This window comes from Phacochoerus africanus, chromosome 5, assembly GCF_016906955.1.
Source record: "Phacochoerus africanus isolate WHEZ1 chromosome 5, ROS_Pafr_v1, whole genome shotgun sequence".
Classification (NCBI taxonomy): domain Eukaryota; kingdom Metazoa; phylum Chordata; class Mammalia; order Artiodactyla; family Suidae; genus Phacochoerus; species Phacochoerus africanus.
This window is the reverse complement of record NC_062548.1, coordinates 60,962,252-60,983,450: the sequence shown is the minus strand read 5'-3', so window position 1 is coordinate 60,983,450 and position 21,199 is coordinate 60,962,252. Positions and strand designations below refer to the sequence as shown.

Genomic DNA, 21,199 nt, shown 5'->3' with positions numbered 1-21,199 from the left:
AAGAAAGAAAGAAAAAGAAAGAAAGAAAGAAAGAAAGAAAGAAAGAAAGAAAGAAAGAAAGAAAGAAAGAAGAGGAGGAAGGAAGGAAGGAAGGAAGGAAGGAAGGGAAAAGAATCAAGACATTATTGTAGGAACCAAGGATTAACAATTGGAAAATAAAGAAATCATCAATAGGTACATAGATACACACCTATCTTCATAAATTCATGAGTGCAGGGATATCTAAAAAAGGAAGAATTCTGTCATGACATGATGGGTCAGGAGCTGAAGGTCTGAAAGGAATGGCATGGGATAGGTTGGCCTTGGGGCTCTGAAAGCCTTTGAGAAATAGCCCACTTGGATAGGCAACTCTTGATATTTTCCAGAAATTGGGGGAAAGAAATCCCACCAGCATTTTGCCCAAGGCCGATGCATCCACAGGGGCTGCTGAGCCAGAGAGAGGAGGAAACCCTGAGAGTTGCTGTTACAGCAGATGTCCACAAGATAGCGCCAGATATCTTGTGGACCCAGGTGCAATTTTCAAGCCCCAAAGTCTTGGATTTAGGGGAGAGAGAGGCTAGAGAGAGAGAGGCTACAGCTGATGAATGAATAGGGGACTTTGGTGGCATCATGGTTGGCAGCTGTGTTAATCCCTGTGCTATTTTCGCTCAAGAGATCTATTGAAATTTCCTTCTTGCCTTTTGAGATGAGCCTCTCTATTCCGTACAGTGCAAGGGTATGCAGGTTTGAGTGAAACCAGCTCTGATGAATTAAGCAGGATTGATTGGTATCCTCAAGAAAGCTCTCAGGGTGTTCCCTCATGTATGCCTGGCTTAAGAGTCTCTCTCTGTCACTGCTCTGGCTGTGGTAAAAGCTGGTTTAGGAGTTCAAACCCTGGCCAGATACCATTCCAATGTCGCACACGGCATTGTAACAAATTTATAAACAGATACTGAAAAGAATGAGCTCAATTGATAAAGCAGTCCAGAAATACAAATATACATTCCCACAGTGTAGCTAAGATAGATAAGACAATAATAAAGACCTCCTGACACTATACCTCTGGTAGCATAGGTTTTTAAGTACAAGCCTGGGGTTGTAACAGCAGTGTCGAGGATTTAATTCCTGGCCAGACAGTACCTGCATGCCACACATGGTGCCAGAATAATAAATAGGTAAGTAAAAATAAATATTGTATATATAGAAATTTCATACAACCTAGGTAATTACTTCTGACCTGATGTCACATTATTAAGAAATCCTGACAGGTTCAATGGTGTTAGGTTGTCTGTTTTATTTATTTATTATTTATTTATTTATTTGCTTTTTAGGGCTGCACCCACGGCATATGGAGGTTCCCAGGCTAGGGATCTAATCAGAGCTACAGCTGCCAGACTACACCTAAGCCACAGCAATGCCAGATCCAAGCCATGACTGCAACCTACACCACAGTTCACAGCATCGGCAGATATTTAACCTGCTGAGCAGGGCCAGGGATCAAACGCGCAACCTCATGGTTCCCAGTCCGATTCATTTCCACTGAGCCATGACGGGAACTCCTAGGTTGCCTGTTTTACATTCTTGAGAGGCAGGAGTCTAGACCCAGATTCCTTCTCTTTTGAACTCTGAGCCAGTAATTTCATGGTTTGTTTTTTTTTTTTTTTAATCATTTGTTATTTCCAGTAGAGCTGATTTATGAGCTCAACTTCTAACAGAAAAGTGATCCAGTCATACATGTATATACATATTCCTCCATCTTATTCCCAAGAAAGTGACTCGATATAGTTCCCTGTGCTATGCAGCAGGATCTCATTGCTACTCACTCCATGTGCAAGCATTTGGATCTATTACCCCTAAATCGCAGTCCTTCCCACACACTCCTCCTTCAATCTGGCAACCACAAATCTGTTTTCAGGTCCATGAGTTTCTTTTCTGTAGAAAGGTTCACTGGTGCCATCTGTTAGATATCAGAGAGAAGGGCTATGCTATGATATTTGTTTTCCTCTTTCAAAGTTATTTCACTTAGAATGAATTTCTAGTTCCATCTATGTGGCTACGAATGGCAATTTTTTTTGATGGCTGAGTACTATTCCATTGTGTATATGCACATCATCTTCCTAATCCAATCATCTGCCCATGGACACAGAATGTGTCTCCCTGCCTTGCTATTGTGAATAGTGCTTCATGAACATACAGGGGCATTTAACTTTTTTAAAAGAACATTTTCCAGATATTGCCCAAGCATGGGATTGCTGGGTCATAAGGTCGTTCTAAATTTATCTTTCAGATTTCCCTCAATCCTGAGATTCATAAAGGTTGTTGCAATTTACATAACTACCCACACTGTAGGAGGGCACCCTCTTCTCCACACCCTCTCCAGATTTCTTATTTATAGAATTACTAATGTTGGCCATTCGGACTGGGATGAGGTGGTACCTCAGCATCGTTTGGATTTGCATTTCTCTCCTAATGAGCTGAAGGCGATCATTTTTCCCAATGCTTGTTGCCCTCTGTATCTCTGGTTTAGGGAAAGGTCTATCCAGGACTTTTGCCCATTTTTCCATTGAGTTGTTGGTTTACTTTTGCTGTTGGTTGATATCAGTCATTGAGATGGTAATTTTGAAACCCCAACCTGACCTGGGCTTTGGGATCTGGAAACAGTGCCTGGGGGTTGTGCATCGAAGGTGGTAAAATGGTGATATTTTGGTGAGCAGCTGCACTAATCCCAGTGCTTTTTCCTCTCAAGAAGTCTCCTGAAACTCTGGCCTTTTCTTGTCATGTGGGCCTCTTTTTTTCCTCTCTATACACGTGGTATGAAGACCTGATCTAAAGCCAGGTTGGGAGTTCCCGTTGTGGCGCAGTGGTTAACGAATCCGACTAGGAACCATGAGGTTGCGGGTTCGGTCCCTGCCCTTGCTCAGTGGGTTAACGATCCGGCGTTGCCGTGAGCTGTGGTGTAGATTGCAGACTCGGCTCGGATCCCACGTTGCTGTGGCTCTGGCGTAGGCCGGTGGCTGCAGCTCCGATTCGACCCCTAGCCTGGGAACCTCCACATGCCGCGGAAGCGGCCCAAGAAATAGCAAAAAAAAAAAGCCAGGTTGGGTGAACTAAGGCCCATAGATTGATATAAAGAAAGTTCTCACCAAGATCCTTCCTGGATCCCTGGGTAAAGATCTGTCTGTGTCGCACTGGTGGATTTGTTAACCGCTGTGGCTTGAAAACCACTGATGGGCAGACAACTCAACTATGCTTCAGGTGGGGTCAATAAAATAAAAAAGAGGGAGAAAGAGAAAAAAGACTTTACTGAACAAATGAAGGAATAACAGCCAATTAAGAAAACATTAATAGTTCTACATGTACACACCTATCTTCATAAATACATACGTGCACAGATATACAAGAAGGAAGAAGGTTGTCATGACATGATGGGTCGGGAGCTAAGTGTTTGAACAGAGTGGCAGGGGGTAGGTTGGCCTCGGGGCTCTGAAAACCTTTGAGAGAGGAATAGCCCACTTGGAAAGGCACTTGCTGGTATTCAAGAAAACAGAACTAAATCTAACCAACATATTGTCCACGGCCAAGGAAGCCCTGGGGGGCTGCTGAGCCAGAGAGAGGAGGAAGACATGAGACTTGCTGTTAGAGCAAATGTCCACAAGATAGCGCCAGAGTATCTTCTGGACCCAGGTGCAGCTCCAGGGCTGCAGGTGCAGGCTGAGATTTCGGGTTGATGGTGTCTTGGGCAGAATCCACAGCAAGCACCCAGAGGTTTGGGGTTGTTTTCTGGGCACATGCATTTCTCTGCTCCAAGATGCCTCATGTCAGGCAGAGGACACAGTTGTCCCTTCAGCAGTTTTAGGTGAATTAGCAGCCTGGTTGGTTGGCAGTGTGTTTAGAATGCTTGAGAGATTCCCTGGATTTCAGAATGCCTTGTGTTCCTCCAGAAGCAGGAGCTGAGACCCACCTAGCATCTGTGTTGAATTGTGAGCTGGCCATTTTTAAGCCCCTGTTGGGGGTTTAGGTATGTGGAGAGAGAGGCTGCAGCTGATGAATGATTGGGAGACTTCAGTGACATCAGGGTGGCAGCAGTGCTAATCCATGTGCTTTTTTCGTTCAAGAAACCTAGTGAAATTTCTTTCTTGCCCTTCAAGATAAGCCTCTCTTTTCAGTACAGTGCCAGGCTATGGTGGGCTGACCAAAACCAGGTCTGATGAATTCAGCAGGATTGATTGGTATCTTCAAGAAAGCTCAGTGTGTTCCCTCGAAGTTGACTGGTTTAAGAGTCTCTTTCTCTCTCACTGCTATGGCTGTGGTAAGAGCTGCACTGGGAGATCCAACCCTGGCCAGACAACATTCCAAAGTCACAGGTGGCATCCAAATAAATTTATAAATAAAAAACCATACTGAAAAGATGAGCTCAATTAATAAAGACAATGAGTACAGGAGTTCCCATCGTGGCTCAGTGGTTAATGAATCTGACTAGGAAACATGAGGATGCGGGTTCGATCCCTGGCCTTGCTCAGTGGGTTAAGGATCTGGTGTTGCTGTGAGCTGTGGTGTAGGTTGTAGATGCGGCTTAGATCCCAAGTTGCTGTGGCTCTGGCTACAGCTCCAATTAGACCCCAGCCTGGGAAACTCCATATACCGTGGGAGCAAAAAGACAAAGACCAAAAAAAAAAAAAATTCCTTAAAAAATAAAAAAGTATATACATTGCTACAGAGCAGCTAAGGGAAGTCATAGACAGGGCCATCATGAAGGTTCTCCTGACACTGTTTCTCGGGTGACAGAGGGTTTTAAGTATGAGCAAAGAAAATTACCAGGTAGAGACAGACATTACATAATGATAAAAAGAATAATGCCATCAAAAAGACGTAGAAATTTTAAATATGTATATACCAGATAACAAAACTGCCAAATATGTGAAACAAAAACTGATAGAACTGAAAGGAGACACAGACAGCTCCACAATTACAGTTGGAAATTTCAACACCACTCTCAAAACCAACAGAAAAACTTGACAGAAAGTCAGCAAGGATGTAAGAATTCAATAATACCACTGACCAACAGAATTTTATCAACATTGATAAAACTCTCTATCAAACAATATTCTTTTTTTTTTTTTTTTTGGCTACCCTCCTACCCTATGGAGTTCCTGGGCCATGGATCAGACCCAGCCACAGTTGTCCAGGCCAGGGATTAGAGCCGACCCACAGTTGCGACCTACACCGCAGCTATGGCAATGCTGGATTCTTAATCCATTCTGCTGGGTCAGGGATTGAACCTGCATTCCCAAGGCTCTAAAGATGCTGTTCATCCCATTGTGCCACAGTGGGAACTGCAGAATACCCATTCTTTTCAAGCACCTATAGAAAATATATCAAGATAAACCACCAGATCCTGGACCATATACAAACTTCAGCAAATTTTAAAGACTATAACCAGGCATCACAGGACATCTATTAGAATGGCTAAAATAAGAAACAAAGTATCAAGGGCTGATAAGGATGCAGAGAAACTGGATCTCTCCTACATTGCTGGTGGGAATGTAAAATAGTACAACAAATACTTAGGAAAACAGTTTGAAAGCTCTTTAAAAAATAAAACTTACTGGGAATGTAAATTGGTACAACCACCATGAAGAACAGTATGGAGGTTCCTTAAAAGACTAAAAATAGAACTACCATATGATCCAGCAATCCCAGTCCTGGGCATATATCTGAAGAAAACCGTAATTCAAAAAGGTTCATGTACCCCAACATTCACTGCAGTGCTATTTACAATAGCCAAGACAAGAAAGTAACTTAAATGTCCATCGACAGAGGAGTGGATCCAGAAGACGTGGTACATATACACAATGGAGTATTACTCAGCCATTAAAATGAACAAAATACCAGCATTTTTAGCAACATGGGTGGACTTGAAATTATCATGCTAAGTGAAGTCAGCCATACAAAGAGACACCAACATCAAATGCTTTCACTGACATGTGGAATATGAAAAAAGGACAGACTGAACTTCTTTGCAGAACAGATGCTGACTCACAGACATGGAAAAACTTATGGTCTCTGGAGGAGACAGTTTGGGGGGTGGAAATCCTGTGAAACTGGATTGTGATGATCACTATACAACTACAGATGTGATAAATTCATTAAGTAATAAAAAGGTGTGGTACATATATACAGTGGAATATTACTCAGCCATAAAAAAGAATGCCATTTACAGCAACACAGACAGACCTAGAGATTACTACACTAAGTGAAGTTAGACGAAGACAAATATTATATGATATCACATATTATATGGTATCTAAAAAAATGATACAAATGAACCTATTTACAAACTAGAAAGAGACTCACAGACTTAAAAAACAAACTTATGGGCGTTTCCGTCACGGCTCAGTGGTTAACGAATCCGACTAGGAACCATGAGGTTGCGGGTTCGATCCTTGGCCTTTCTCAGTGGGTTAAGGATCTGGCGTTGCCATGAGCTATGGTGTAGGTTGCAGATGCGGCTCGGAGCCCATGTTGCTGTGGCTCTGGCGTAGGCCGGTGGCTATGGCTCTGATTCAACCCCTTGCCTGGGACCCTCCATATGCCGCAGGAGAGGCCCAAGAAAAGGCAAAAAGACAAAAAAAATAAAATAAATTATGGTTACCAAAGGGGAAAGGTGGGGGAGAGGGAGAAATCAGGAGTTGGGGATAAATATATACACATTACTATATATAAAATAAAAAAATAAAAATAAAGCAGAGTTCCCTGGTGGCACAGTAGGTTAAGAATCCAGTGTCACTGCCATGGCATGGGTTCAATCCCTGGCCCAGAAATTTTGCATGCCCCACAGGCACAGCCAAAAAAAAAATTTTTTTCTAATAAAAAATAATCAACAAGGACAGAAAACTGCTATATGGCAGAGGAAACTATATGGCACAGGAAACTCTACTCAATATTCTGCAATAAACTACATGGGAAAAGAATCTGAAGAAGAATAGCTATATGTATATGTATTAACTGAATCACTTTGCTGTACACCTAAAACACAACATTGTAAATCAAGTATATTTCACTATAAAATAAAAAATTAAATTGAAAAAAAAACCCTACTGTGTGACCCAATAATCACACTCCTGGGCATTTATTCCAGAGAAAACTAATGTTCACATAAAAACCTGCTTACAAACATTCACAGCAGCTTTATTTGTAATAGCCCCAAACTGGCAATCATTGAGATGTCCTTCAATGGTCACAGAAACTATGGTACATCCATTCCATGGAACATTCATATTCATCAGTAAAAAGAAATGAATGACTGAAACAACACAACTTGGGTGGACACCAAGGGAATTATGCTGAAGGTCCTGTACTGTAGGATCCTATTGATACACGAGTCTATAAACAGAGATGTAGGGAAGCTGAGTGGTTGCTACAGATTAGCAGTGGGGAGGAGTGGACTATAAAGATGTAATATGAAGATCTTCCCGGTGATGGGGCAGTTCCATACCCTGATTACGATTACTGGGATAAAATGACCAAGAACTATACACACACACTATACCAATGTTAACTTTTGGCTTTGATACTGTGCTATAGTTATGTGAACTTTAAGTATTAAGGAAAATTGGATGAGGTGAACATGGGACCTCCCTATACTATCAGTGCAAGTTAAACAGAATCAAACACACATCTAAACAGCCCAAAATGTTTAAAAAATCCCTTCTATCTCAGAAAGGCAATAATATGAACCGTATGACCTTTTTTTTTTTCCCCCTGCCATTTCTTGGGCCACTCCCACGGCATATGGAGGTTCCCAGGCAAGGGGTCGAATCGAAGCCATGGCCACCGGCCTATGCCAGAGCCACAACAACGCGGGCTCCAAGTCGCATCTGCAACCTACACCATAGCTAACAGCAATGCTCACAGCAACGCCAGATCCTTAACCCACTGAGAAAGGCCAGGGATCGAACCCGCGACCTCATGGTTCCTAGTCGGATTCTGAACCATTCATCCTCTGGATGCTATTCTTAGACTGAGGTGAAATTTGATAAGAAGAACCCACCCACTCGTAAGTGGGTTCACTCAATCAGGTTCACTGTGTTCAGAATCTGAACGGAAAAGACAGAAACCAGCCACTCACAAAGGGATGAAAAAAAGTCCTGTGACAACAGGATCAACACCGGTCACTGGCAATTCCAAGGCAAGTGACGTCATGAGGCAAGTAGCAGACACTGTCAGGCTCCGTCAGTGAGAATGCCTATTGAGAGAATACTGCTGAGTGGTGAACAGTTCCTACTTCCTGCAACCATCAACCCTGACAAAAACATACACTTCAGAAAGGAAGATAAAAAGCTAGCATAACTTCTTTTGCATCATAATATGCTATGGCCTGCTCCCTATACTGCAAGTTTAAGACAGCTTTAGAGTAAACAATCCAATCCTCATCTCTCACTTTACCTGACCACCCAAGCCAGTGAGACCAGAGTTGAAAGTGAAGGAAAGAACACACTAGGTCTCTATTAAGGATGATAACACGATGAGCACATGCGTGCCAGAACCTCCGAGCTGTCTACCAGAACTATGGCTTCCACCCACAGAGGGTTGCAATGCTGAATGTCGGGACCTGGAATTAAGGGCAGGAAGGAAAGTCCTCTTGGATACTGGTTCACAGATAATGTGGAGAATGGAATTCATTTATTCATCTCTAAGTCGTTATTTATTTACTTGAGGGGCACAGAGATATAGGACGTGCAAAGGGATTTCGATCTCTCAGGACCGAGGGCAAGGGACCCCACCTCCCGATTCAGGCCCAGCCAAGCGCCCACCATGGCAGCAGCAATCACTCTAGGCCTGGTGGGAAATAAACTGAAAGGGGTCACACGAAGGCCAAGCCACCCTCTCCTCACCTCCTGTGCTAATCTCTTCGGCTTCCCATCTCAGAACCCCAGCACAGTGCAGAGAAGAACAGACACTGGCATCAGACTGCCTGGGCTCAGTCCTGCTCCTGCCACTTCCTGCTGTGACTTCTCTGTGTCAGTTTCCTCGCCTGTAAAAGGGAATTACAGTACCCACCGCATGGCACCAGGCATCAGTAAGACGATCATTGGCATTACCACGATATCTTAGCTTTTATTTTCTGTGCCACTTCATCTGGGTGGTTACCAGAATAAATATAAGTCAACTGAAAACAAGCTGAAGCAACCCCAAATTGATTTTTATTTTTTATTGTTTTGGCTAATGTAGGAACAGAACCATCACAGCAGCTCAGCTCTATAACCCATCCAGCCCAAGACCATTCTAGTGGTAGAGCCAAAAACAGACAGAAGGTCTTCCTCCTCAAAGCAGAAGGACATCTTGCGTAGGGCATCACCATGCACCTGTCATCTAGGAATTTCACTAAAGCCCTCTCGATCCTTCTACATTTCTGGCCAGTAGTATGACCTTCTGTAGTGAAGTCCAGGTCTGCTACGTGATAGGCAGAGGAAAGCTTCCTTTACACCTCAAGAAGTGTGTTGGAAAAGTATGGAATTGGAGAACATGATTCTATAGACTTCAACCACTTCCCCTTTTGGCCTGTCCCTCCATGGTCGAGAAAAACAAGGTTCTCACAACTCCCTTCTCCAGTTTTGGCATTCTTCACAGTGTACAATCCAAGCCTCAGGAAATCATCCCTAGCAAGCATACTATGATTTACACCAACTTAGGACAAGGCGTTAGTTTTTCCTTTGGCCCTTGCGCACACTGGGCCAGCATCTTTCAGGAGAAGCCCCTTCAGTGCTGTTAGGCTGCACTCCTAAGTCATGAATGGGTTGTTCAGGAACCTCTGATTCTTAAAAGCTTCACACAGTCTCACGGTTGCAGTGTCCTCAGTTCCTATTGGTATGTTATTATCCTAACTGTGAAGTTATTAACCGCTGACCCTGGATGTCTCTTTTATAACTTCCTCAAACTTACTAAATGCCTCCTGAATTTCAGAAAACAGTTACCTGTCAGCTAATACAAGAAGGCAGCCTAACTCTGTGTGAATCACTGCTGAGACCAGCTCTGCAGAAGGTTAAAGAGGGAGGGGATAAGCTGCCCTCTCCGCTCCCAGCACAATCACCCCTGGCCCTGCCTGCACCTCCCCAACCTGCCTTGTCTGAGACTCCTCCACATGTTCCCGGCTGCCACTCACAGGCAGGTGAGGCTCCTGGACTGAACGCAGGTAGCCTGGTTGGGAGATATGCTGCACCATGGCTCAGAACTCTGGACCACAAGTCTGGCCATGGCAGGGTGTGGGCCCTCCCTGCCTACAGATATTCAACAGTTGTGTCTGGGTGGCTTTATCTGTCACCTTGGCTGGAAACATTCTAGAGTACAGATGAGAAGGGAGCCTGCTCTGGAGGACAGACTCGAAGCCAAATCTAAAAACTCTCTTGCACACAAGTACTCCAAGGAGGTAAGGAGAGGCTCAGAGCTCCATCTTTAGCGATCACATCTCAGGAACGAACCTTCACCTCCAGTGTTCAGGCCAATACCAAGAGCCCTGCACAGTAGGGTCAAGGACAATAATCTTCCCACTTCTAAGCAAGAAGACAAAAAGTCGCACAGAACAGAAACAGAAATCCTGAAGCACGGCCTTCGTTGTCCTGATGCCCAAGCTTCCTGCAACAGGCAAGATGTGACTCCAGCAGTTTACCCGTTTCACTTCCAAGCACTGGAGACAGCAACTTCAGGGGTTGGGTTTCTTCCCTCTAGTTCAGCAAATTCTTCTCATCTCCAATTGCATCGACAGTTCCTTAGCCTCAACCCCAAACTGTTTTCACTAAGGAATTACTGACATGCCCTTCAAGCCATTTCATTTGCTCTTCCCTCCTCTTCTTCAGCCTTTCCAGACCTTCAGGCTTTCAGGATACAGGAACTGCCCAAAGCGTGATGGAAAAAAGAAAGAAGGCAGTTTCCACCTCCTGGCAACTGCTGCTCCCCACAGTTTTCAGGCCAAAGGGACTGAAAAATGATCACCCAGTTCTTTGCTCTCTGGTGTATTTGAACTGAGGAGTCCCCAGGGCTCAGCGGGCTGCCTGGCATCCAGTGTGCTTCCTAAGAGGGAGCTGCACAGGGAGCACTCCTCCCACGGCTGCTCAGTGGAGACGACAGTGATGCACAAAACAAGCCCTTCTGACACCACCAGCCAGTGGGCCAGGACGATCCCGGTCCTCAGCAAAGGGCTCTCAATCCCAATGCCTGCAGCCCCAGATCACATGGATGTCTCCTCCTGACTTGGCTCAGGGCAGCATGGACTTCGAAGAGGAACTCCTTTATTTCAAGGCAGTGAGTAGTCCAAAACTGCCACTTGTCAAGCTACAGCTAATGCTGGAGAAGTGCCTCTGAGCCATGCACAGCCAGATCTGCTGCGGACCTGGGGATTCTGGAAGCCAGACCTGTAGAAGGCAAGGCCCCCCCCTTGCTGGCACCAGGTCACCTTGCCTAATGGTCATACAAGACCCAGAGGCCCAATCCTGAAGACAGTTGTAAGAGAGGCAAAAATGACTGTGTGAAAGATCTTCAGACAGTGGACAGCTAGCTCAGCAGGACAGCACACGTGCCCAGGTCTCCCCGTCCAGCAGCCATCACCAACCTGATAAAGGAGGACACACTGCACGGCATCTTCAGGGTGCTGGAGGCAGGCGCTGTGGCAGGAGAGGCAGTGAACAAGGGTCAAAACGTTGCCAGGTTAACACATCTGGACCCTCTGACCCAATTATCCCACTCCTGAAAATTTATTCCAAAGCCATAATTCTCTGACAGGGAAAAGGCTGGATGCACAAGGATATGGGTTCTAGTGGCCAGTGATTTAATAATAGGACATGGCCTCTGGAGTCAGAGACCCCACCTCTCCCACATTCTAGGGCAAGTGGTTTATGCTCTCTGAGCCTCTTTTTCCTCTTCTGTTAGACAGAGGTGACAGCACCTACTCCCCAGGTTGTTGTGAGATTAAATGAGACAGCCTGTATAAAGCACCTAGAATATGTGTTCAACCACAAACATTAGCTCTTATTATGTATAAGAACAAGAGAATGCAGAAGAAAAGAAACAGGTGAACCATTAAGGGTGACAGTTAAAGGGAAATTTTCCAAGACTTTACTAAAATATCACTGTTTTAGGTCTTGCTTTTTTTTTGTTTTAATGGCTGCACCCACAGCATATGGAGGTTCCTAGGCTAGGGGTTGAATAGAGCGACAGCTGCCGGCCTACAACCACAGCCACAGCAACACAGGATCCAAGCCGTGTGTTTGCAACCTACACCACAGGTCAGGGCAACGCTGTACATGTCCTTAACCCATCTGACGAGCCCAGAGATCGAATCCACATCCTCATGGATACTAGTCAGATTTGTTTCTACCAAGCCACAATGGGAACTGCCAGGTCTTATCCATTTTTTAAGAGCTGTGGAAGATGCCATAATTTGTTGAGCCCTGCAGCTTAGGAAGAAGGAAGCAAGGCAGAGATAGGCCTTTCTTCATGAGGGTTTTCCCTACTTCTCTAGATTTCACCTTTGGAAAACTCCTAAGAGATCTCTGAGGATGTGGTAAGAGGGGAAGATGGAGGCACAGAAGAGACATGAGGAAGGGCTTCACAATTAAACCTTGAAAGGGTCCGCCTCCCTGCTGCCCACCCTGCCCAGAGGCAGGCTGTATGGACGAGCACTGGGTCCTGCCCGGGCACACACTGCAGTGAGCCCACTCTCTGGGGCTGTGGTGAGGGCTCCAGCAATGCCCCCTGGCTGGGCGGACAGCTGCAGGGGCTGTCTGCCAGCCTGAACAGCTGTGTGGCCAGAGAGAGAAAAACCTTATGACCGTAGGCAAGGAGTCCATTCCTGGGACCCTGACGCAGGGCACAATGCAATCCCTGTCCCTCCCCTTTCTCCTGCAGCTTCTCAGCTGTAGGACCTACACAACAGTCCAGTTCCTTAAAGGAAACACACAGTAAACAGTCATCACCACTAGAAACCAAACAGATAATTAAGTGCTTGCATGGACATTAGAGGAATCTAGCCAGTGTTTACAACCTTTTTTCTTTTTAAATGCATTCTCTCCATAAATGCTGCAATATATAACACAAAAATAAAGGATTTTTTTTTTCAAGTTTAAAACCACTATCACACATTAAAAAGGTTAACAATTCCTTAATATCAGCAATTATCCAGGCAGCGTTTAAATTTCCAATTATCTCATAAATATCATAAATGGGCAGTTTGTTTCTCAACCTTTGAAAAAAACATCTTCCCAGGAGTTCCTGTCGTGGCTCAGCAGAAACGAATCTGACTAGCATTCATAAGGACGCAGGTTCAATCCCTGGCCTTGCTCAGTGAGTTATTAGATCCAGCGTTGTCATGAGCTGTGGTGTAGGTCAAAGACGTGGCTTGGATCCTACATTGCTGTGGCTGTGGTGCAGGCCGGCAACTGCAGCTCTGATTCGACCCCTAGCCTGGGAACTTCCATATGCCATGGGTGTGGGCCTAAAAGCAAAAAAAATAAAAAATAAAAAAAAAATCATCTTCCCATAGCCTGAGATACCACCACAATAATCACTGACTTAGGCCAACTTCCTCACTAGACTAGAAGGGAAAACCAGTGCCCCGAGAGGGCAAGTGATCTTCCCAGGGTCACAGAGCCAGCTGAAGACAGAGCCTGACCCAGAGCCCAGTGCTTTCCCTGATATCATATTGTCTGGCAGTCTGAACACTGAGGTAACTATTAGACGCTTGTGAGTCAGCAAGTCTTAATCTAATAACAACTCCTTTCTCTAAAAGAAAACAATCACCCACAAAAATAAACTCAGAATAAGAGTTCCTGTCATGGCTCAGTGGTTAAGGAACCCAACTAGTATCCATGAGGACGTGGGTTCGATCTCTGGCCTCGATCAATAGGTTAAGGATAAGGTGTTGCTGTAAACTGTGGGTTAAGGATCCAGCCCTGCCGTGAGCTGTGGTGTAAGTCGAAGACGTGACTCAGATCCCATGTTGGCTGTGGCTGTGGTGTAGACCAGCAGCTACAGCTCCGATTTGACCCCTAGCCTGGGTACCTCCATATGCCATGGGTGCAGCCCTAAAAAAAAAAGACAAAAATAAACTCAAAATGGCTTAAAGACTTAAACATAAGACAAGACACCATAAAACTTCCAGAAGAGAACATAAGCAGAACATTCTCTGACATTCACTGCAAAAATGTTTTCTTAGGTCAGTCTCCCAAAGCAATAGAAATAAAAACAAAAATAAACCAATGGGACCTAATCAAACTTACAACCTTTTGCACAGCAAAGGAAACCAGAGAAGGGAGAAAATAGTTTCAAACAATGCAACCAACAAGGGCTTAAATCCCCAAATATACAAATAACTGAACAGCAAAAAACCAAACAACCCAAATGAAAAATGGGCAGAAGACCTGAACAGGCATTTCTCCAACTAAGACATATAGATGGCCAACAGGCACATGAAAAAATGTTCACCACTAATTATTAGAGAAATACAAATCAAAACTACAATGAGATACCACCTCATACCAATTAGAGTGGCCATCATTAACAAGTCAACAAACAACAAATGCTGGAGAGGATGTGGAGAAAAGGGAACCCTCTTTCATTGTTGGTGGGAATGTAAATTGGTACACCCACTATGACAAATAGTATGGAGGTTCCTCAGAAAACTAAATACAAAACTACCATATGACCCAGCAATCCCACTCCTGGGCATATATCCGGACAAAACTTTCATTCAAAGAGATAAACACACCCATATGTTCACTGCAACACTATTCACAATAGCCAAGACATGGAAACAACCTAAATGTCCACTGACAGATTAATGGATTAAGAAGATGTGGTATATACACTTAGCCTCTCATGCTAAGTGAAGTTAAGTCAGAAAGAGAAAAATAAATACCATATATCACTTATATGTGGAATTTAATATATGGCACAAATGAACCTATCTATAGAAAAGTAACTCATGGACATGGAAAACAGACTTGTGGCTGCCAAGGGGGAGGCAGTGGGATGGACTGGGAGTTTGGGGTTAGGGCTGGGGCTGCATTTGGAGTGGATAAACAATGAGATCCTGCTGTATAGCATGTGGTACTGTATCTAACCACTTGTGATGGAACATGATGGAGGATAATATGAGAAAAAAATGTATATATAACTGGGTCACTTTCCTGTACAGCAGAAATTGACAGAACACTGTGAATCAACTATAATAAAAAAATTTTTTTAATTTTTAAAAAGAAAACAATCACCAGTGGAACCCTCCAAGTAATTATACACCCATTTTACTGAGACAAAAACTAAGTTCTCAAGTTAATACCATTAGGTAGGAGGCAGATTTTGGTCTTCATTCTGTACTTCATTTTAGTCATGTAAAAGGACTCTCAATGACCTCTACTCTCTTTTTAACTCTAACTTGCTCCCCACCCCACCCCCAGCCAGAACAAGGTGAAAAGGACCACCTGAGAGAACAGAAAGATGACTCATGGCAGGGATCTGTGTGCTGGGTATGTATCAACATGGCATTAGCAAAGGGTAATAAGACTGCCTGAAAACAGGCCCCAATGGCTTCATAAGTCATTTCCATCAAACCATGAAGAAACTGGTAATTTCCACGCCATACAAATGTTTTAGAGCATGAAGGGGGAAAAAGTATTTCCCATCTCATTCTATAAGGATAGAATTATCCCTTTGATACCATTGGAAAGGAAAAGACATATATGAAAAAGAAGGGCAGACAGGAAGAAAACTCTAGGCTAATCTTACTAGATTACCACAGAGGTCAAAATCCTCAGTAACATACAAGCAAATCAAGAGTAGATGCCTGGAGTTCCTGTTGTGGTTCAGTAGGTTCAGAACTCGACATAGTGTCTGTGAGGATGAAGGTTTGATCCCTGGCCTGGCTTGGTGGGTTAAGGATCTAGCACTGCTGTGGGCTGTGGTGTAGGTGGCAGATGCAGCTCAGATTCAGTGTTTCATGGCTGTGGCGTAGGCCCATAGCTGCAACTCCAATTCCACCCCTAGCCCGGGAACTTCCATATGCCAAGGTGCAGTCGTAAAAAGGAAAAAAAAGAAGAAAAAAAAAAGAGAGAGTAGATATGCTTTTCTTCCAAAGCACGTGCCTTCTCTTTCTTTTTTCTGTTCTATTCTGTTCTCCTTTAACAGGGTCTTGTTTCCTACGTATGTACAAAAGAATTTAGGGATGTGCAAAAAAAAAAAAAGGAGAATAGGACATATAGAACAAGCTAATGAATCTGGAATTTAGACAGTTTGATACTAGGAAATCTTTTAAAGTAATTTCATCATTTTAACTGATTAAAAGAAAATGTTTGTGCTCATTCAGCCCATCTGACTCCAAAAGCACAATGAACTACGTTTAAAACCCATTATTTATCAAGAGCAAGGAAGGGGATAAAGATGATCTCAGCAAACTGGAAACATAAGTTATACTTCCTTGAGTGCCTACATTATCAAACAATCATAAGCTAGCATAGAAACAGACAAGCCAAGGGTACGGTAGCCTAGAATGTGAGAGCAGCTGATTTCAAATGAAAGGAGGAAGGATGAATGCACCTGTCAATAAAGTTAGATCCTTACCTCACTTAGCATAAAGAATAAATTCCAAGTAGACTGAACAACTACAAGCAAGCAAATGAACAAAGGCAATTTAAGAAAACACAGTAACTAAGTTTCACTCTGGGATGATGGGAAAGTTCTGGAGGTAGATGGTGGTGATGGTTGCACAACAACGTGTATTTATTTAATGACACTGAACTGTAAGCCTAAAAAAAGGTAAAATGGTAAATCATATGTAAGTAAATTTCTCCCAGTTTCAAAAATAAAATTAAAAAGAAAACACACAAAAAGATTATATTCTTGCAATAGGAAAAGCTTTCTTAAGACATAAATCTTTACAGCCATAAAAAGAATTTGAAGATTTTACTACATAACTTTTTTTTTTTTTTAATCTTTTTAGGGCCACACACTTGGCATATGGAGGTTCCCGGGCGGGGGGTCCAATTAGAGCTGTGGCCGCCAGTCTACGCCATAGCCACGGCAACATGGAATCCAAGCTGAGTCTACGACCTACACCACAGGTCAAGGAAACGCCAGAGCCTTAACCCACTGAGCAAGGCCAGAGATCGAACCTGCATCCTCACGGATGCTAGTCAGGTTTCCTAACCACTGAGCCACGACGGCAAGTCCTTACATAAAAATTCTTAATGTCTGTTTGATAAAAGATCTAGAAATAAAAATTAAGACAAGAACTTAATATTTCAATAGAAAGAAAAAGGAAAAAATATAAGCAACTGACTAAAGTATATCCAACTTGTATAATTAATAAAAGATTAACACCTGTATATATAAAGCTGCTAAATTTAAATAGATACAGAATATGACAAGTAATTCATGAAAGTCATACAGCCTCAAAAGTAAACAGGAAAATACACATTAAAACAACTTCATTTTTCACCTATCAAACTAATAAAATTAATAATACTCATTCCCACAGTTGACAAAGGTGTAGGAGAACAGGTATTCTCATCACTGTGGCTTGAACTGTAAACAAGCAAACCTTCTGAAGGGCAGTTAGTCGGCAGCAAAAGCCAGATATTAGACCTACGGTCCCTGCACTTACTGGTCTAGCCTGTGGACATCTCCCAGAATACACGAAAAATCATGAACAAGGGTACCCACTGTACCATTATTTACAGTAGGAAAAAAACAAAACATAACCCAACTTTCTAACGGGAGTCAGTGAAATACGCTTTTTGTACATCCTCCAATGAAATACTAGGCACCTGCTGATAAGAAACATAATGCTGAATAGCATTGAGAACTTTGTCTAGATATTCATGTTGCAACAGAAGAAAGGCTGGGGGAAAAATGTAATTGTAATGTATACATGTAAGGATAACCTGACCCCCTTGCTGTACAGTGGGAAAATAAAAAAAAAAAAAAAAACAGATAGGTCTTTATGCAATCAACAGGGAAAACAGGTCACAGTATGTTTTGTAAACAAAAGCTAGTTACAAAATAGCCCCTATTTTGTGATCTAGTTTTTGTCAAATGTAATATATTTTGTATAGAAAGAAAAATCTAGAAAAATGCATATTAAGCTACCAGCAAGGGCTATCATCTCTGAGTGGTATCATGAGAAACTTTCACTTTCTAAGTTACATTATTTCTGTAAGGCTTACATTATTTAAAACAAGTATAATTACTTTTGTAATTAAAAAAATAGTGACTAAAATAGACACACCCCCACCTTTCTGAAAAAGAGTAAGGAGGGGTAGCTATGATGCCATGAACTCCAGGTAAAAACCTCTGTGCAGTTTCCCCTGCAGAGGGAGAGCCAGGTGGGAAGGGGCAGATGTCCAGGTTCCTGGCAGGGCAGGTGTGATGGGAATGAGGGGCCAGGGCTCAGCCCTCAGGCACAGCAGCCTGCACACACCACGCTCCTGCACAGGAGACCTCAGCTGAAAAGTGGACGCTGAAGGAAAGCACACTCACTACTGGACTCAAACTATTTTTTTCTTTTACTTCTGATCTTTGGGTGGCTCTTAGATCACCATTTAAGAATAGAAACATTTTACTTGAAAAGGTCATAATGGAAATCAGACCAGCTAAGAGAAATTGATGGTGACTTCCTAGGAAAGAGCTACAAAAACCTAATTGTGGCCTGAAAAGACAGCAATGAATGCCAAGATCTGGAATGGGCACAATGCTGGAAAGTTGCTGGTCAAAGAAAGAGTATTAGTCAACTAGCCTCTACCCGACCTCTCAGAGATAAACTGAGAGTGGGAGGGGAAAGGGACAGGGAGGGGAAAAAAACAGAAACGTGACACAGGTACTGCTACACACTCCAACACATTTCCATATTTAATGCTCAAAACAATCCAGGGAGTGGCTCAGAAAAGGAGACTCAAAGAGGTCCATGACTTGCTCATGTCACAAAGCTACAAACTCGAACGTGGCTATGCACCTGGTCTGCGCATCAGTCAGTCAGCCGGCCCCACGCATCCCAGTATCGAAGCCTGTGTCCTCGGGCTTCCCAGGCAGACTCACCTGTGAGCTGGAGGGCAGCACCTGGGAAATGGGCTCCTCTGATGGGGCTGCTCCTGAGCCCATGGGGCTCAGCGTGGTGATTCGGCTGGGTTGGCCACGGAGTGTCAGAGTAATCGTGGTGGGGACCTTCAAGCCTGAGAGAGAGGGAAAGAGAGAGAAAGAGAGAGAGTAGTAGGTTTTTTTGGTCCCAGCCTCCACTTTCCTTTCCTGGAGAGTTTCTTTCCCATGTGACACACCCCCCTCAGCCTCCCGCCTCGGCCTCCTCCCCAGCTAGGTCATCTATGTGCTGCCAATTAGTCAGGCAACAAGAACAGCCTGTGTTGTCTTAACCTCTCTAGGGGAGGGACCCACAGGTCCATGAGGGTCAAGGACAGGACCCTGTGGGGCTGGGTTCTACATCACACCTTGCCCATGTGAAAGAGGAAGGTCTTGGAGGAAGATCCCATATCCGGGAGTCCCCACAGTTCTCATGAGAGACTCACCTGTTGCTTGGTTAGAGATCTGAGCCAGGCCAGGGAGGCTGCTTGCCAACTTAGCGAGGCCCCCATTAGTCAGCAGCTGGTGGATGGCTGTGGGCTTCCCACCAGGAGTGGCACCCAAGGAGGAGAGAGTGGTGGCCACAGGAATGGTACGGACAATGGTGCTGGTGCCCGTGGTGATGGCACCCAGGCTCTGCATGGGGGTGGGCAACTTCACACTGGTGGCCTGTGGGACACACAAGCCCAGGTGATCAGAAGCTGCTGCCCAACAGCAACGGTCGAGTGCGGAGGGCCCAGGGTGTTAAAGGCTACCAGGTACTGTGTGCCTACCACATGCAAGGTACTCTGCCAGGCATTCTCCATACATGATCCTAGTTAATCCTCAAGACAACCCTGTGAGGGAGCTTCTAGCATCCTCATTTTACAAACAAGAAGACAAAGATAACAGAGAGATTAGAAAACCTGCTCAGAGTCACTTAGTAAGTGGTGGAGCCTTCACCTTCGGTAGTTCCCAGTTGTGAAGTCAGAAGGCTATTTTTCCTTGACCCAGACTGCAGACCCAGCATCCCTGCCAAAATCAGCTAAGCTGAGGAAACCTCCTCCCACACCTGCCCAGCCCAGAGGAAAGCAGATGTGCACCTGTGGGACTGGCCCTGGGGAAGGGTTTGCTGGGAGACCAGAGGTCTTGCTGCTGATATCCTGCAAGCTGAAGCTGAGGCCTTGGAGGAGGCTGCTGGCTGATGTGGCCCCTAGGAGAGGATGCAGCAGACATCAGCACAGGCTCAGTCACTTATCCCACAAGCAGCTGTACCCGTCCACCCTCGACAACCAACTCCAACACTGACGCGCTTCCCCTCGGACATTCCCAGTGCTCTCAGAAAGATGCACACCAGACGCCCACATGAGGAAAGGTACTATGCCTGACACTGCCTTGGATTACCTCTGCACATCCCAACCTGCTCTAAATCGCCTGTTAAATTTGGACCATTTTAGGAAAACCAAGGAGCATCCTCCAGCTCCAGCTCGAAGGATGCTTTCCCAGGACCACCCTCCAGCTGCAGCCCACAGACTTCGCTGGGAGCCAAGTTACCTGGGAGGGAGCTGCCAGGAGAGGTGGCCACAAGGCGGCTCTGGAGTGCGTGCAAGGCACTGGGCGCAGTGCTGCTGGAAACCACTGAGGACACTGGGCTGGCTGGGACTCCCCCTTCAGAAGCACTTGACCTGGAGACAAAGACAAGAGCACCATTATCTAAAGGCCAGAGGGGAGCAGATCCCGGACACACAAGGAGGATACAGAGTGAAGCCCAGCAAGGGCTTTCAGCAGTGGACACAAAGCCAGAACTTTTGATTTATTCACCCCACCTCCTGAATCCAGCCTCTAGTCCTTCTAAAGGTCAAGCCTAAGGGAAAAACACAGGCCTTGAGGCAAAAGCTACAGGATGCTTTGTAAACTCAAAGTAAAAATAAACTGAGTTGACCCAGACACCCCGTTCAGAAAGAAGTCACATAAACAAAACGGACAGAACCCAGAATCCACCATCTTACCAAAGCACTAAATGGACCAAAGAAAAGGTGAAAAGAAAGAAGGGAACGGGAGCTCCTGCCATGGTGCAGTGGAGACGAATCAGACTAGGAATCATTTGGTTGTGGGTTCAATCCCTGGC

General features: G+C 44.5%; 1 protein-coding gene across 15 annotated transcripts in view; it reads right to left on the bottom strand.

Moving 5' to 3' along the window:
* Nucleotides 1–1,507: 1,507 nt before the first annotated feature.
* Nucleotides 1,508–21,199, bottom strand: part of KANSL3 (KAT8 regulatory NSL complex subunit 3) — a 55,338-nt gene continuing 35,646 nt past the window's right edge. For 5 of the 15 annotated variants that reach the window (XM_047781552.1, XM_047781551.1, XM_047781546.1 and 2 more), the window contains 4 exons: nt 20,626–20,756; nt 20,175–20,284; nt 19,539–19,761; nt 18,840–19,190 (listed from right to left, as the gene is read on the bottom strand). In XM_047781552.1, the coding sequence (XP_047637508.1) occupies nt 18,994–19,190; nt 19,539–19,761; nt 20,175–20,284; nt 20,626–20,756 (661 nt within the window). In that variant the 3' untranslated portion in view covers nt 18,840–18,993. Of the gene's footprint in view, nt 1,937–3,093; nt 3,229–3,262; nt 4,316–7,903; nt 9,014–9,175; nt 11,637–18,839; nt 19,191–19,538; nt 19,762–20,174; nt 20,285–20,625; nt 20,757–21,199 lie in introns of those variants that run through there. The other 10 variants (XM_047781547.1, XM_047781554.1, XM_047781557.1 and 7 more) reach the window with 8 other exon arrangements.